Source organism: Camelus bactrianus, chromosome 5, assembly GCF_048773025.1.
Source record: "Camelus bactrianus isolate YW-2024 breed Bactrian camel chromosome 5, ASM4877302v1, whole genome shotgun sequence".
Lineage (NCBI taxonomy): Eukaryota > Metazoa > Chordata > Mammalia > Artiodactyla > Camelidae > Camelus > Camelus bactrianus.
In genome coordinates this window covers 50,624,043-50,638,784 of record NC_133543.1, presented here as the reverse complement: position 1 = coordinate 50,638,784, position 14,742 = coordinate 50,624,043, and the positions used below count along the sequence as shown (strand labels likewise).

Here is a 14,742-nt window from a genome sequence, read left to right as displayed (position 1 = left end):
TCTAAGTGGTGTAGCTCAAACTCACTATTACCCTGGGAAAGGTGAGTAATAACAGAACAGCTGATAACCAGGACTCAGGACTGAAAAAATAAGGCAGTCACCAATGAGGAGATTCAGTTTATCCAAGATACCTTTGATTTGAAGCAGAGTAGGGGCCGAGCAGAAAGGAGAGGTAAACAGAACATGTGGAATCACTAAGTGAAAAAACCAGCACTTAAAAGGGGGGATAAGCCATCAAATTGGTGACTAGCTGTCCTCTACCCAATCTTCTATGGCTGGACTCTATGCCAAGGTGTGGGCAGGCTGGAGGCAAGGGGCGCAGGTACTGACAGTGGCCAGTATTCTGCCCGCTTAGAAACCCATTGCAAGAGCCCGCCTCTAAGGCAGGCAAGGTCAGAGCACTGGAATTTCATAACACTTGCGGCTTTCGACCTCAAGATCTAGTTTACTGCTGTGTTTATTTCAGGAGCCCAGCTCTTTCAAATAAACCACAGGTACCTGACACTAGCAAAAGTAAGCTTTACACACTGTAAAACTCAACAAAGCCAGGAACAAAAAATAACATACACAGAAAACCACTCGACTGCCTGAAAACGCCTTAGAAATAACTGCTGGTTAACAAGCGCCACCTGTACATCTATTTTTGTTCTCCTCCCCAGCCCCTTTGCTATTCCGCAAGCAGCCATCTAAGTGTGGGTGCTTAACAAGTGCTGGGGTGAAAGCGGGAGGAAAATAAGACCGTGTGCATGGTCTCGGTAACACAGGGCAAACCTGCTCGGGAGGAATTACCACAACAAGAACAGGTCCTGGGTATCCTCAGCTCCCAGGAGCTCCAACCCACACTTAATGCAAAGCCCTTCAATCACTTTTGTTTTAAAGCCATGAACATCAACAGTGGGGCAGGCAACACATCTCAACCACACAGGATGCTTCTCCCCACAGTACCCTCATTCACCCGGGGGGAGAAGCAGAGTAGCCAGTTTTACTGTGGAAACGGCCCTGGCTGGTGACCAGACCAACTTGGGTTCAACAGAGCAAACAATTAGGTGGGGTGACCAATTATTCCAGTTTTTCTGAGCTGAGGGGTTTCCTGGGACTGTTTCCCCATCCAGATAAATGGGGACCTGGTGGTCACTCGACACCCAGCACTGGGGGTCACATAGTAGACAGGCTCTCCCCAAGAGCCAGACTGCGACCCGAGTGGGTGGCACAAAGAAAGCTGCTTCATTTATCTCTATAGACTTTGATGTCCTGATACGGAAAATGGGAGGTGGAGAGTTTTAGCTCGGCCAATATTTCTCAAAGTGTGGTTTTCAGAACATCTGTGCCCTAAAACAGCATCTGGCAGTGGCGTTCCAAGAGGTGGGGGGGGGGGGTAGTGTGCCCTGGTGAGGCGAGTATTTTTCACTCTGTAAATTCTGTTTAGAATTGACTACTTCACACGCTGCTAATAAAAAGCAGACCAACTTTTGGTCAATTTTATTGTTTTCTTTTAATCTATAGGTGATGCAGCCCCTTACTGCAATGCACCCGGGGCAGACCTCCCCCATCACCACCCCCTACTCTGATACAACAGTGGTGTCTGACACATGATAGACTTAAATTTTTTTTAATTTGTCTGCTGGGGTGGTAATTAGGTTTATTTGTTATTTTTTTAATGGAGATACTGGGGATTGGACCCAGGATCTCATGCATGTTAAGCATGCACTCTACCATTGAGCTATACCGATCCCTCTAAATATTTTTTGAATGAATAAGTTTTTAATTTGCTTTCAAAGTAGGAAGTCTATGACTCTGCTAAACTATTACTGAATTAAAATACAGGCAATTCTACAGCACTGTGGCTTCATCTTTGTTTTACTTCCTCATTTAAGGGACAACACATCACAAATGTCATTCTTGATTGTCCTAAGATGCCCTCTATCAATGCCGTGTAAATAGTTTAACAGGCCTGTTAAAACTATTTACACGGCAAACTGCATACTTAAGAATTCTATGTTTAAGCTGTATAGAGCTGGAAAAGGGCCTCTAACAGAAAGCAGGTAAAAATCCCTTCTGAACTAAGTCAGTCGGGCTAGGTTAGCCATATTCACACCAAGGAAAATTCAAATTTGGGGGCATAGATATGTTTCTCTTAAGGAAGAAAATACATATATTATTTGCAGTTCATTTTGAACATCTGCATCTTCACAAGTATGATCCCATGGATGCTAGACTGAATTTCTTTCTCCTTAAGGATAAAATTAAGACAATCCAGGAGGGTTAAAATTCTAAAAGAAATCAATAAATGTCCATCCCAAGGCTTTCCTTTTTCTGGGAGGCTCTTACTAAAAAAAAAAAAAAAAAAAAAAAATTGCTGAGCTCTCCAAACAGTAACAATCTCAGCAAAGTACATTACATGAGTATGAGGTGCAGAAGGCCCAGCTCTTCTCTAAACTGCTAGGATTGTTTTCCGCTGACTACAATTGGAAGAATTAGACTGTTCCTTGGAGGTAAAAAAGAGAAAGAGACAGAAGATGAAAAAAGATAATGGGGAAAGTAAAAGTCAAATGACTACGCCAGCAACTCCAGCCAGTGAAAGCAGGAATGGTGTCTCATTCACATTCATGACATAAAGAAAATGCCAGTAAAGGGTTTCAGAAATCTCATGGTAAATTCTCATTTCTGGAAATCAGGGTTCCAAACAACACTTAGAAAGCAACTGGGTGTGTATTTGTGTACCTTCAATAAACCTGAAGAGCAAGTAATCACCACTTCCATGAACTAGGCATTGCCCTAAACACAACATAGGAGTTATCTCAATCTTTGCAACAACCCTATGAGTTTCCGGTGGAAACTCAGCATGAAGAGATTAATTTGCTCCTAGATCTGTGGCTAGCAGATGGCATGGCCAGAATGGAATCTAGGTCTTAAATCAAAATAAATGGCAGATTTGATGTTTACCATTACCAGGGGTTGACTACCCAATCAATTTTCCTGTGAGACCACGTGCAATAAAAAAGGACCATGAGGGCCAGATGGAGCAGTGGGAGACAAGCTGGGATATCAGCATAAAGCATCCCTCCACTGAAGGCACTTTCCAGAGAAAACGCCATCCAGCAGAAGGCCATCTGCCTGGGCTCTCTCTAAGGGCACAACCTCCTGAGAAAGCTTCAGGCTGTAAGTGGTACGCAGCTGCTCACCACTCATCTAACACCCCACCATTAGAAATAGTTTCCTGCCACCAAATACAAGCAAGTCTCTGACCTACAATCCACTATCAACAGTCGAGAAGAAAAGGCTAAGAAGCATTCTCCTCCCTGGACAGGCACAGCGCTGAGAAGACTGGGCCTTCAGTGCCTGTCTAAAGCTCTAAATATTTACTCTCCAGCAGAACAAGCAAACCCTCCAGCTCCAAGATCAAATACATAAACAGGTCCGACTGCCTCTATAAGCCGCACCCTCTCCCGCCCCACTCCCCTCCCCACCACACACACAACACAGGAAATTACATCACAGAACACTACTCCTCAAGTAATACTAAATACCGTACTGTGCTGCGTTATCAATTATTTTTTACTCAGTGTATAGTTTTAAGAACCAGTTTTTATTGAGTTCCATTTAACTACACTTTCGCAGTCTTCCAATATCACAAAGTAGGCACGGTCCCCATTTTACAAGTCAGGAGACCAAATTTCAGAGAGTATTGTGTCCAGTGCTGAATGAGACAGGGTAGTGTTGAGATTTAAACCCCAGTTCCACAGTCTTTCTGATACCCCATTCATTTTCCTTTTTAATTCTAGTTAGGAATATACATTTCTAATTAATTCCTAGAAATGTACATGACAGTGACATAATTTAGACGCACTGTTCCCCTCAAGTGTATCCACGCACTCAGATACACACGTTCCCACTGACTCACATGCCCTTAAATTCTCTTAATTCATCATGCCAACGTGACTGATTGCTTGGTTCTCAATTTTCTTTCACTCAAGCTATTGTGTCCAAACCTGCCTCTCTGCTTAAACCACCAAGTCACTTCATTCTGCTTTGAAATGGTGATCTATTAAGACAAGATCTACAGAGTCACTTAGACTAGCTGGCAGCTTTTACTCTGATACTTGCCAAATTGTGTCCCCAACAAGATTTTCATTGGCTTTCTCTATCCCCTCCCCCACTCTTATCTCTGTGCTGCTCCTCTGCTCTGCGTTTTTTTAAAGGATCTGTATCGAAGAAAAGCAGAAGGAAGTAGGGGTGGGGGCAGAAAGAGAGAGAAAAGGAGAAAGAGTGAAAGAAAGAGAAAGAAGGATGGGAGGGAGGGAGGAAAGAAGAACCACAGTCACAGCTTCAGGACTGAAACAATAGTTTGTAACCTAAAACGCCCAAAGATAAGATGTGACGTTTATTTAGACGTTGGCAAATCACAAACAAATGTTATTCCTAGGTCACTGTGAGAAAAAGGCTACCTAGTAAAGGAATGCATCCTTTATCCTGCAATGAAAAACCACTTGCATATCTCCAACCCTACCGCTGCCAAAAACAATCCCCACAATCCGATTCTGAGGTAATAAAAGCAAAAGGAGGAACAGGAAGCAGGAGTGGTCCAAGAGAGGTTCATTTTGAAGGCTAGCACTGAGGAAAGGAACATCTTCCTTAGAAAAAAAGAAAAAAACTGCCCCCAATACTCTCATAAATGAATGGTGGAAAGCAGTGTTTTGTACAGCAACTCAACATTAGTATAAAGTTTGAAAACTACTTTTCAATAATATGTCCCTGCCATTGCATGCAATCGACTGCCTTGTAGTACGCAGCATTTAAGTAAAACCATGTGCAATTTTTCAAGTGTTTAAATCATTTGCTTACAAAAACAGGTGTAAAATTAAACTGAAAAGTAGGGAGGAAGGTCAGATCTGATCTTCCACAGCAAAAGTTTCCATATGAAATATCTCTGGCCAAGGTCACTTGCCTTACTAGAATTCTATCCTATCATCCTGATTTGCTTTAAATGGATTGTGAACTCACTAGGATGCTTTTACTTGAGTCCTAGGGTTTCTCTGAAACTACACAGAGGGCTTTTCCAAAGACACTTAGCTCTCCATTTCTATACATGCCAAGTCACTATTATTAAATTGCCATATTCACAAATGGACTAAAGGATGTTGTTTGGTTGAAGTGCCTTCCAAAAAGGTCCAGGGTACGTGAGTGCTCTCTGGCCTTCAATTTTCCTTCTATCAACCCTCACCTCCCATCCACCCATGCTAGATGGTCCTGGAGAGAAGAGGAGCTCTCCTAGATCCCAAGGGGATTATTCATTTCAAAACAAACAAACAGAAAATGATGCTTGATGGAACTGAGATCAAGAGGACTGGGATGTTTATTCCTAACTAGAAAACTATCATGCCTAGAAAAATGAAACCAGGTATTTCTAGTAAGTAACTTTTCCTTTTAGTCAGTGAATTTTCTGGAATTTCTTTATCATTATTATTATTATTAGTTGTGGTAAAATACACATAAAACTTACCATCTCAAACATTTTAGGTATACAGTTTAGTGGCATTAAGTACATCCATTCACTTTGTGCAATTACGTGACTATCTCTTTGAGGCCCTGCATTTAATTCTTTTGGGCATGTACCAGAAGTAGAATTGTTAGATCGTATAGTAATTCAATTTTTAAGTTTTTGAGGAACCTCTATAGTGTTTTCCACAGTGGCTGTGCCATTTTACATTCCCACCAACAAGGCACAGGGTTCCAGTGTCTCCACATCATGACCAATACTTGTTATCTTCCTTCTTGCTTGCTTGCTTTCTCTCTTTTTTTTTTTGATAGCAGCCGTCCTAATGGGTGGGAGGTGGTATCTCACAGTGGTTTTGATTTGCATTTCCTTAATGATAAGTCTAATAAATCACTTTTACCCACGTGTTCAGAGACACAATATAAAGATGTTTAGGATCTATCTCTCGAGTTTCCTTTCATAAAAATCCATGTATTCCTAATCCCTCAAAATTTTCTGCCTCATTATCCAAAACGAAGTCAGGATTATTATCTGCTTCAGCATCTTGAACACATCCCTTCCAATATATAGACTCTGAGACGCTTCCTTAGGTTGGGAGGAGAGGCAGGAGGCAGAAAGAAATAAGAGTATAAACACATGACCACAGAAACAGACCAACACAAGACCATTCTGCATTAAACAAAAAAAAAAAAATTCAAAAGCCACCACTTCCTACCCAAAAACTTGGGATGCTCATCCCAAGAGGAAAATATATATGAATTCATAGAAAGTGAAACACAAATGATGAATCAGTATTTGAAATAAGTTCATCATAAATAGTATAAAACATTCACATTATAACAGTAACATTTCTTTCAACTTTCAAAGCAAGAATTTCCTCAAATAATAATCTGCACACTGATAAGGAAGCTCAAATGCACGTAATCTTTCTGGACACCAATGTGACCATCTGTATCTATCAAGAACACTAAAATATTTATCTATAGGCTTAAAAACACCACTTCTAGGAAACACTCCTTAGGAAGTCATCAGGAATTGAAAGATGTACCCACACAAACTGGAAAGAGCCTAAATGTCCAACAATAATTTGGGGACAGTTAAATGAATTATGGTATATCCATAGTGCAGAATAATGTACCATCAATGAAAGTACTTTTGAATGAGTTTTAATTACATAGGAAATGTTCAGATTATATCATTAAAGAGCAAAAGGCTGCATATACGATTATAGATAAACACACACACAGAGTATGAGCTCATGGTTTTTCCTTTAAAATCACCGTATTTACTAGGAGATCACCAAAATGATTAGGAGATCAAGAAACCTGGTTCCAAATACCTACCTTGCTGTGTTGTAAAGTTAGGTGTATTTCCTAAATTTTCAATCCTTAATGTCATCTGTAAAGTATTCAGAAAGTTAGTATCTACCTGATAAGGTTTTGGGGGAGGATTAAGTAAAGTAAATCATGCAAACTAATAAACACTTATTAGGAAATAAATATTAGTCATTATTTTCAAAATTAAAATTGAAAAGTTATCCAGTAAAAACCACAGTCATCTGCAATAGTCAAACATAAAACAAAACACATAGTGAGCTCTGAGTCACAACTTCAGAGCAAGCGCCCTGGGCACTCAGTCCTCCACAGGAGTACTAATAAGCCACCCCAAAACTGACATTGTGAGAGTCACCATTTTGTGCTCCCTCAGGCCACAGCACAGGCATATGGGAAAATCAATAAAAAGTATGGTGACAGGAAAAAGTGACAACAAAAGAGATTATGAAATCTTTTTTTTAAAGGGGGATGTTAAGACTAAGGGATCAGAAAAATAAAACTTTAGGCATAAAGAACATAAAGATTCTCAGAGCATAATATCAGAGGATCCTTGTAATATCAGTGGCAATCTTGCTAACCTCTTACTTTTACAAAGAAAGAAAAATGGCTCCATAAGAACATCATGTCACACACTAGTTACTAGCAAACAAATCTGGAAACTTTGGTATCCTGACTCAAAAGTGCTTAAGAAATGAACTGATCAAATGAAGATGGGAGAGGGGTAAAAACAATGTAATTTTGAGGACCATGGCTTTGTAAGGAACAGATGACCAATGACTTTAGAAAATCTGCTTTGCCTAATGATGGAAGACGGAATGTAAATGCATGTAATAAATACTTAAAATCTTCCACGTATAGCACAGACATAGAGTCTGGTGCTCACCAACAAAGTGTTATCAGGTGAGTAAAACAGGTGATGAAAGCCTGAGGCAGCTTCAGTCATCTACTATAAAGCCATGGGGCTGGTCTGTGATGGAAGACATTCAACTGAAATTCCATTTTCCTTCCACTGCCACCTGCCTTCCCCATCAGAGAAGAGAAACCACTTCTGAAATACCTTACTGACTAGAATTCAGGAGGAAAAAAAAATCTAACCCTGTCTACAGAGAATTCAGATACTCTGAACAGAAAAGTCTTAAGTGAACTCAGGGTGTTAATTTCATCAATCCAATGACATTAAATCATCTGTGATCATTTAAACTTCTCACCTGCCTTCCCCACCATTCTAAGGTGTTGACCTTTAAAAGTAATGTTATGCCTATCAACCTAGGACAAATAGCTACCGTACTGCACCCTATAAATGCAAGCCTTTTATTTTGCAAGATGAGAAAGCTGTATTACAGTTCTGCAAAGAATACCATCCCTTTGATTTAAGGTTGTTTTCCAACAAAACATCCATTGTAACCCAATTTTTTCTATCCTAGTCAGAAATTGTAGGAGTCAACCTATTTATGTCTGACCCAAACTCTTGCCTCTTACACTAGTCTGGCAAAGCAGGTATCCATAGTTCGAATCTGAATCACAGCATCACTTAACAAATGAAATAGGTACATTTACAGAGGTAAATATCTAGGACGAATTGCACCAGAAAAACCACGTTTGTATGCAAGTTGTTCTCAAGTACTTTGTCTTGGGCCATTCCAGCTGCTAAAACAAAATACCAGAGGCCGGGTGGCTTATATATAACAGAAATTTCTCTCTCATAGTTCGGGAGACTGGGAAGTCCAAGATCAGGGCACCAGCAGATCTGGGGTCTGGCGAAGGCTATCTTCCTGCTTCAGGGACAGCCATCTTTTTCCTGTGTCCTCCCTCACATGATGGAAGGGGTGAGGGGGATCTCTAAACCAATACACAAGGTCTCCACACTCATGACCTAGTCACCTCCCAAAGTCCCCACCACCTCCTATGACCATCACCTTGGTGGTCAGGACTGCAACTTATAAATTTTAAGGGGACATAAACATCCAGTCTAGTGCACTCTCCACTCAGCTAAAACATTCGATGACATCAGTCTCTTCATTACAAGATTCATTGTGTACAGCACAGGAGCATCCTTCAGTTATGAAACTCACCTGACATCCCACTTCATCCTGGCAGTCCCCTTTCCCCTCTAACCATCAGGAATACATTCTCACTCATTTTCTTTCTCCTTCCTCTTCTCTCCCCAATGGCCTCCCCCTAGACTGCTGACAAGGCAAAGCTATTAAATAACCCTTAAGAAAAACTGACCCACTGGCCAGACATTCCCTCTGACACCGTGTGACACTGTTGTTCCTTGATGATTTGGGGGCAGTAGGTCATTATTTGGCTGAATGAGCCAGGTAAGACTGGTGTCAGCCTTCTGAAGAATGACAGGTTTCACATAGCTCGGCACCTGGAAAGGCAACCTGACAGGAATGAGCTTCTTGTTTCTTAACTAGTCCTCACAAGAGAGGCCAGGTATCCTCTGGGATCCATCTAAAAAAAGGTCTGCAGAAAGAGAGCAACTGCTTTCTCTGTAGAATCTCCTTTGTTGGTTATTCTGAAATACTGTAGCTTTTTGGAGTACAAATGATAATAGCCCCAAAGATTCTTTTAACTTAAATTGTAATTGGAAAAATACAAGAAACAAAACCACTGGCTAGAATATTTGTATGAGAAAAACCTCTTTATTCCTAGATAACTGATTTCTACCTGCAAAAAAAATAACGTTCAGCCTGCTTCTAAGTCTCATGAGATGATAATTACTAGACTTCACTATAGGAATCAGATAATTGGAAAGGTGTAAGCAACCTTAGATTACAAAGGCCATCTGCTTCACTGCATAGGTGAGAAAATCAGGCAGAGAGGAATTAGGTGGCTGCCCCAGTGGGAGGTAAGTTTGACTAGAACTTAAATATTCTGAGTCTCAATCAGCAGTTTCTGCATCTCTCTCCTAAACCCATCATGAAAAAAAGCATCAACGTCACCTTTTATAACAATAACTCAAAAATACTGTATTCTCAAACAGAAATTCAGCAGAACTTTAATCCCACATTTATGAATACTATAGCAATACATATTTTTTTAAAGTGAATTTAGAAGAGGCATTTATTATCATTCCAGAGAATGGCTTCCTGAGCCTAAACAAGCATTAAAACAAGAAAATTCCTCAAATAGATGATAATGCTACATTATTAAATAATATTTTGTTCCTTGTCATCAAGCCAACAACATAATATAATGGCATACACCACAATTTCATTCTAGGAGAAATTATCCAGGGTTGCTTTTGCTTTTTTTTTTTAAACAACAGATACTTTACTCAAACAGGTAATATATCTATGGTGGCACTTCTGGTCCCCACCCAGAGCTAAGTGTAGTATAAAGGCTATGCTAAAAATGACCAAGCTTTGGGCTATTTACAGACTCAGCCAAAAGTCATTGAAATTAGGCTGCCCCAATTTTAACCAGCCATGCTGGGCATTCATACTGTTGTCCATATGGTACCATAAAATGGCACTGTTCTGGCCACCAGTATCTTCAATGCCAACATCCCAACAGTGGTGGTGAAAATTGAAAGAAGACTGCTCAGTTGGGCAAAGCCAGATTCAGTCAATTTTTTAGTGTTTCTCTTCACAGAGAGAAATATATAAGATTGAGGAAAAGAAATACAAATTCACATTTTTTGCCTCAAAAAGAGCATTAAAGACCCCCATTTAATAGAAAGGAAGGCCTTGGATAATCAGGTATTCATAGATATGCTCTCAACTTGGAAATAAGTGACAACAGAAGCATAAAAGGAATAGACTCCTGAGGGAATTATTCATCACAAAAGCATTTCATTTTACAAAAGGATTCACAACCAGTTTCTTTAAATCCCGTTACCTACTACAGAATACTGCAAAAAAAGGATACTTAATGTACAACATATTAGAAGGGTACTGAAAGTGAGCTGTCTCAGTGCCAACAACATCGGCTGGTTCAGTTACACTGATTCAGGTCCTGGATGGATGCTGAGACGAGGCCACAGGTTGGATGCCTGAATGTGTCACTGAGGTCTGAGAAGAGGGAAAATATGTAGAACTTGTAATTCTGAAGACAACCATACCCTTGGATTTTCAGAGAATCAAGAGAGTTTGAATGGTTAAAGACAGAGCTATCACTAGGAAGAAACAAAGTAGAAACCCGTCCGAAAGTCAGAAGCAGCCTGTGGAATATGGGCCATGTTGGATTATTATGCTGAACATTAATCATAAACTTTCACTTTCCAAACAGGCCATTCAATCACTTCTACTTGGCTCAATGGCCTGAAAGAAACTGACCAACTCTCTACACATCAACACAAGGACATTTGCTATGACTGATAGTTGAAGTCAGCTGACTCCTTCCTATAAATTCTAAGTCAAGTCCTGGGAGAATACAAAGGAAAAAAAGATGTTCGGAAAGAGGGAAAATGAACTTCCAGTTTTCAACTATTACATCAGTTTTTAGTTAAAAAAAAAAAAAAAAGCTGAAGTACAAAGCTATCTCCATTCTCTAATAGACTTATTTTTTTCCAACCTCATGAACAGCCTGGAATCAGCTTTCTGTATACAGGTCAATAGCTGACATGCTTTTGTTTTCCAAAACATAAGACTATGCATTTCTTTCAAATGCACTAGGTAGCTTAAAAACGCACTAGGTGGCTCATAAAAGTGAGCCCAGGCAGAATTTAGCAGCCAGAATTGATCTGATGTCATCTGGCAACTGTGTGTGCAGCCCCTACTATGTGTCACCCCCTGTTCCTGAGAGGCTCTTTTTGGAGAGATGGTAAGGTTAGATATGAGTTCCTATTTTCTGTAAGTAAACATACGCTCTACAAGCAACTCTAACCCTTTAAACGCACCCACTTTTTCACAGGGAGTCTCAGGGCTGGACAGGATCAATGACGTATCCCTGCTAGATTCCAATCATTTAAAAATAGGTCTTTAAATATGTTCCTTTATGCACGGCAATCTCTGCATGTCAACAGCTGACTTAGTTCTCAAGCAACAATATTGCCCATCGAAAAATACACCTTCCTTAAACAAAAGATACTTTTTGTTCCCATGAAGCATTGTCTGTTGCCATTTCCAGCAACAAATAACACAAAAGACAAATTCTGCCATCCTCAATAGTGGTTTTGGACAAACAGAAACAGCAAAATAAACAGAACAAAAGCATAAGAAACAAAACCAAGGTGAGCCGGGGGCAGGGGAGGAGGGGAGGAGTGTAAGTGAGAAGTGGAGTCTATACCCTGTGATCTGAGAAATTCAGCCTTTCCTGATGAATGGGGGACAGGGAGGGGAAAGGAAGGGAAGCTGAGGTTTTCAGTTGAGAAAAAGAAGTGTGTGCTGCTGTCCCGGTTTTGTTTCAACAGCACCCGGAGAATGCGTGGCAGGCAAAATCTAGTTCGGTGACTAAGAGTGATTCAATTAGAGTAACACAAGTTTGTTTATGACACAATGGAGCTACCCAACCAAATCCGGGAATTACACAAACAATAATGTGGCAATTCTTTAAAACTGTTTAAGTGCGTTCTGGTACCAAATTAAAGTTTATGGTTATTCATAGGACACATCAAATCAACTTAATATCGCCATTCTGCAGGCTGTGCACCGTCCTGTCATACCCTCTTTTAAAGAAATTGCTAATGGCCCGGAGTGCTAGAAACCTAAGAACTATTGTTACCTATTTCTCAGCACTCTGCTCCTGATACTCAGTGTCACTGATGGAAACCAAATAGCGGCCAAAAGCCCTGGTGAATTCTTCTGAAACGCAGTCCGGGCAATCTGTGTGCGGGGGGAGGGGGGAAGGATTTGGAAGTGTGCGCGGTTCCTCCGCCCTCCGGGCCGCGCGTCCGGAACGTTCCTGGCTGTCAGGTGGGTGACGACCAGGCTCGGCGGGGAAGCCCTGCCTGGCAGGGCCGCGTGCCCGCGGGCTGAAGAGAGACAAGCCTCGCGGAGTGCGGCGAGTCCGGCGGCCGGCCGTCGCTCACCTTTGTTCGCCTACCCTCGCCGCGAGGAGAGCGCGGGCCGAGGAGCAGTCGTCGGGGCGACCCCAAAGCTCCGCGGGCCCTCCCCAGCGCCCCGGAGGAAATCCGGAGGCAAGCCAGACCCTCTCCGGCTCATGGAACCGCAGCCAGGCTGACGGGTCAGCAACCCCTTCCCGGACACAAAGATTGGGAGGCGTGAGCAGCAGCGCTGGGGGCGCGGGTGCGTGCGCCACGGAGCACGCGAGTGTGCGTGTGCGCGCCAAGGGTGTGCACGCGAGGGTGTGCGGGGGTGTGTGTGTGTGTATGTAGGGGGAGGGGAGGAGCGCTCGAGCCCTTCTTACCTCTCGAAGATGAGCCGTACCATGAAGATGCAGAAGGCCAAGGGGAAGGCGAGGTAGAGGTCCTCAGCCTGCGGGAAGGTGGCTTCCTCCGTGTTCTTCAGGTCCGCCCAGGTGACATTGTGCGGGAGCCAAAACCGCTCGTTCCAGAACCAGGCTAAGATCCCTGCCATCTTGCTTTGTCCACTCCGGTCCTGGGCTCCCGCGGCCCGCCGAGCTCTCCGCCGCGCAGGGCGCCCGGGGATGTGCGCGCGGCTGGCCCAAGCCTGCGCCGCCGCCGACGCCTCCTCCTCCGCGGCCGCTGCTCTCGAAGGCTCGCGGCGAGCCCCGGTTCTCTCCTCCCTCACGCCGCGTTGGGGAAAGGAGCCGCCTCGCCCGTCACATGGCAGCCCGGGCCTCTGGCCCTGATTGGCTCGTCCTCGCGTCAAGCAGCGAGGCACACGCGGCCCGCTTGCCCACGCCCGGAGGGCAGGGCGCAGCGGCTGCGCCCTGGGCGCAGGGGCATGGATCGCGGGAGTGCTGCCCGGCCCTGCGCTCACAGTGCCCTCGCGCAGAGCTTAGGACAGCAACCCAAGGCCGGCCACTCGAATCCCCTCCAGCCCCCGGCTGGCTCACACATGCTCAAAACGCCGGCTCCTGCCCCCCTAGAGTTTCAGGAGTCTCAGCTTCTCCTGCGCCTGCAGGCGCCTGGGAGGCAGGCAGGGGTTGGGGCAGGTCTTCAGAACCACCCTTGCTGAGAGAACCACCCAGCAAAAGGAGAAGTAGGGGCGCACAGAGCAAAGGAGGAAGAAGTAGCAGGGAAAAAGTCATCCACTCCAGCACTTGGAGAAGGACGGTGAAAATCAGAAACTGGGGCAGGATGGTTTGGCAAGAGCCATATGCCTCCACCCTACCCTCTTCTTTCCGCCATCTCTGACCTTCCAGCCTGGTTTTGCTGCTGCTCCTTACCACAACCGCTCCCCCAGGGAACAAGGCCTGATATTTTAATTTATGAGGTGGTGGGAAAAATTAGGCGCTTAATTGCTATTTGATAATGATGAGATGATGTTGATGATGGTAACAACCGCAGCATTCTGTGAAACCGCTCCACTAAAAGAACCTCCCGGACAACGGGGCCAGACCACATTTTGGCTTGGCAGGTCAGTGGAGAACCTCCACTCCGCTACTTACAGCCTCATTATTTCCCCCTTCTGAATCTGAAACCTTTAAGGCCTTAGGCCTGGGAGGCCTTCCCTAGGCGCCTTCACTCACAAACCATGTATGGCTCAGCTGAGTGGTCCATGCAGACTTGGTTCCAGGGAATAATTCGTTCATATTTCTCACATTCATTTCCTTCCTGATTCTGCCAATAAATTCTACTGGACCTTTCCAGGAGGCATATAAACAATCTCCTAATACACATTTCTTTACTTTCCTTCCCTCTCCAGCTAACACCCTCTTTTCACTCCTTCCGTTTAATGCATAACTCTGAAGAACTGCCCAATTTCTCTTCCCTCCATTCTCTTTGGAACTTCCATTTGGGCATTTGCCCCTCTCTGCTGCACTGAACTGCTCAAGGTCTCCCATGATCTCCATGCTGCTAAACCCAAAGGTCAGGTCTCA

The 14,742-nt window shown here is 43.3% G+C and overlaps 1 protein-coding gene across 2 annotated transcripts in view; it reads right to left on the bottom strand.

Moving 5' to 3' along the window:
• CERS6 (ceramide synthase 6) overlaps positions 1-13,764 on the bottom strand; it is a 277,950-nt gene extending 264,186 nt beyond the window's left edge. Inside the window, exon 1 of one of the 2 annotated variants that reach the window (XM_010971414.3) lies at positions 13,144-13,764. In XM_010971414.3, the coding sequence (XP_010969716.1) occupies positions 13,144-13,313 (170 nt within the window). In that variant the 5' untranslated portion in view covers positions 13,314-13,764. The remainder of the gene's footprint in view (positions 1-13,143) is intronic. The other variant, XM_010971415.3, reaches the window with a different exon arrangement.
• Between the last annotated feature and the right edge of the window lie 978 nt (positions 13,765-14,742).